This window comes from Cynoglossus semilaevis, chromosome 18, assembly GCF_000523025.1.
Source record: "Cynoglossus semilaevis isolate Cse_v1.0 chromosome 18, Cse_v1.0, whole genome shotgun sequence".
Classification (NCBI taxonomy): domain Eukaryota; kingdom Metazoa; phylum Chordata; class Actinopteri; order Pleuronectiformes; family Cynoglossidae; genus Cynoglossus; species Cynoglossus semilaevis.
Window position 1 is genome coordinate 1,735,087 of NC_024324.1, and position 427 is coordinate 1,735,513.

The window sequence follows — 427 nt, forward strand, 5'->3', positions numbered from 1 at the left end:
GTCACACACGTGCGCCACGTCTCGCTGGAAACCTTCGAGGCAGGAGTCGCTGCAAAACTTACGGATGCCTGTGCTCAGGGTCAGGTCACGTGTGGTCTGTAGACAGAGAAGGAGGGGCATGGGGGGGAGGTCTGATAAAAACAGTAGACGTGCTGAGGATAGAAAAAAAGAAGTAGGTCCCGCTTACGGTGCAGGGTTGGTTGCACATGCTGCACATTGACGGAGGTGATGATGAGGAGGAGGAAGAGGAGGAGGTCGAGGGGGAGAAACTGATGGACTTGAACGAACACAGACAGGAGACGTTACAGAAGTTCTTCATGGTTCCCTGAGGGTCGACTGCAGCCATGACCAGGTCCAGGACCAGAGTGATGACCCTGAGAGGAGGGAACAGTACTGTAGACTGAACTGTAGACTGAACTGTAGACTG

At 53.9% G+C, this 427-nt stretch overlaps 1 protein-coding gene across 1 annotated transcript in view; it reads right to left on the reverse strand.

Moving 5' to 3' along the window:
* The window catches only part of LOC103393935 (uncharacterized), a 19,549-nt gene that overhangs the window by 8,827 nt on the left and 10,295 nt on the right, over positions 1–427 (reverse strand). Inside the window, exons 15-16 of the mRNA XM_025065332.1 lie at positions 188–374; positions 10–96 (exon numbers count right to left, since the gene is read on the reverse strand). Coding sequence (XP_024921100.1) covers positions 10–96; positions 188–374 — 274 coding nt within the window. The remainder of the gene's footprint in view (positions 1–9; positions 97–187; positions 375–427) is intronic.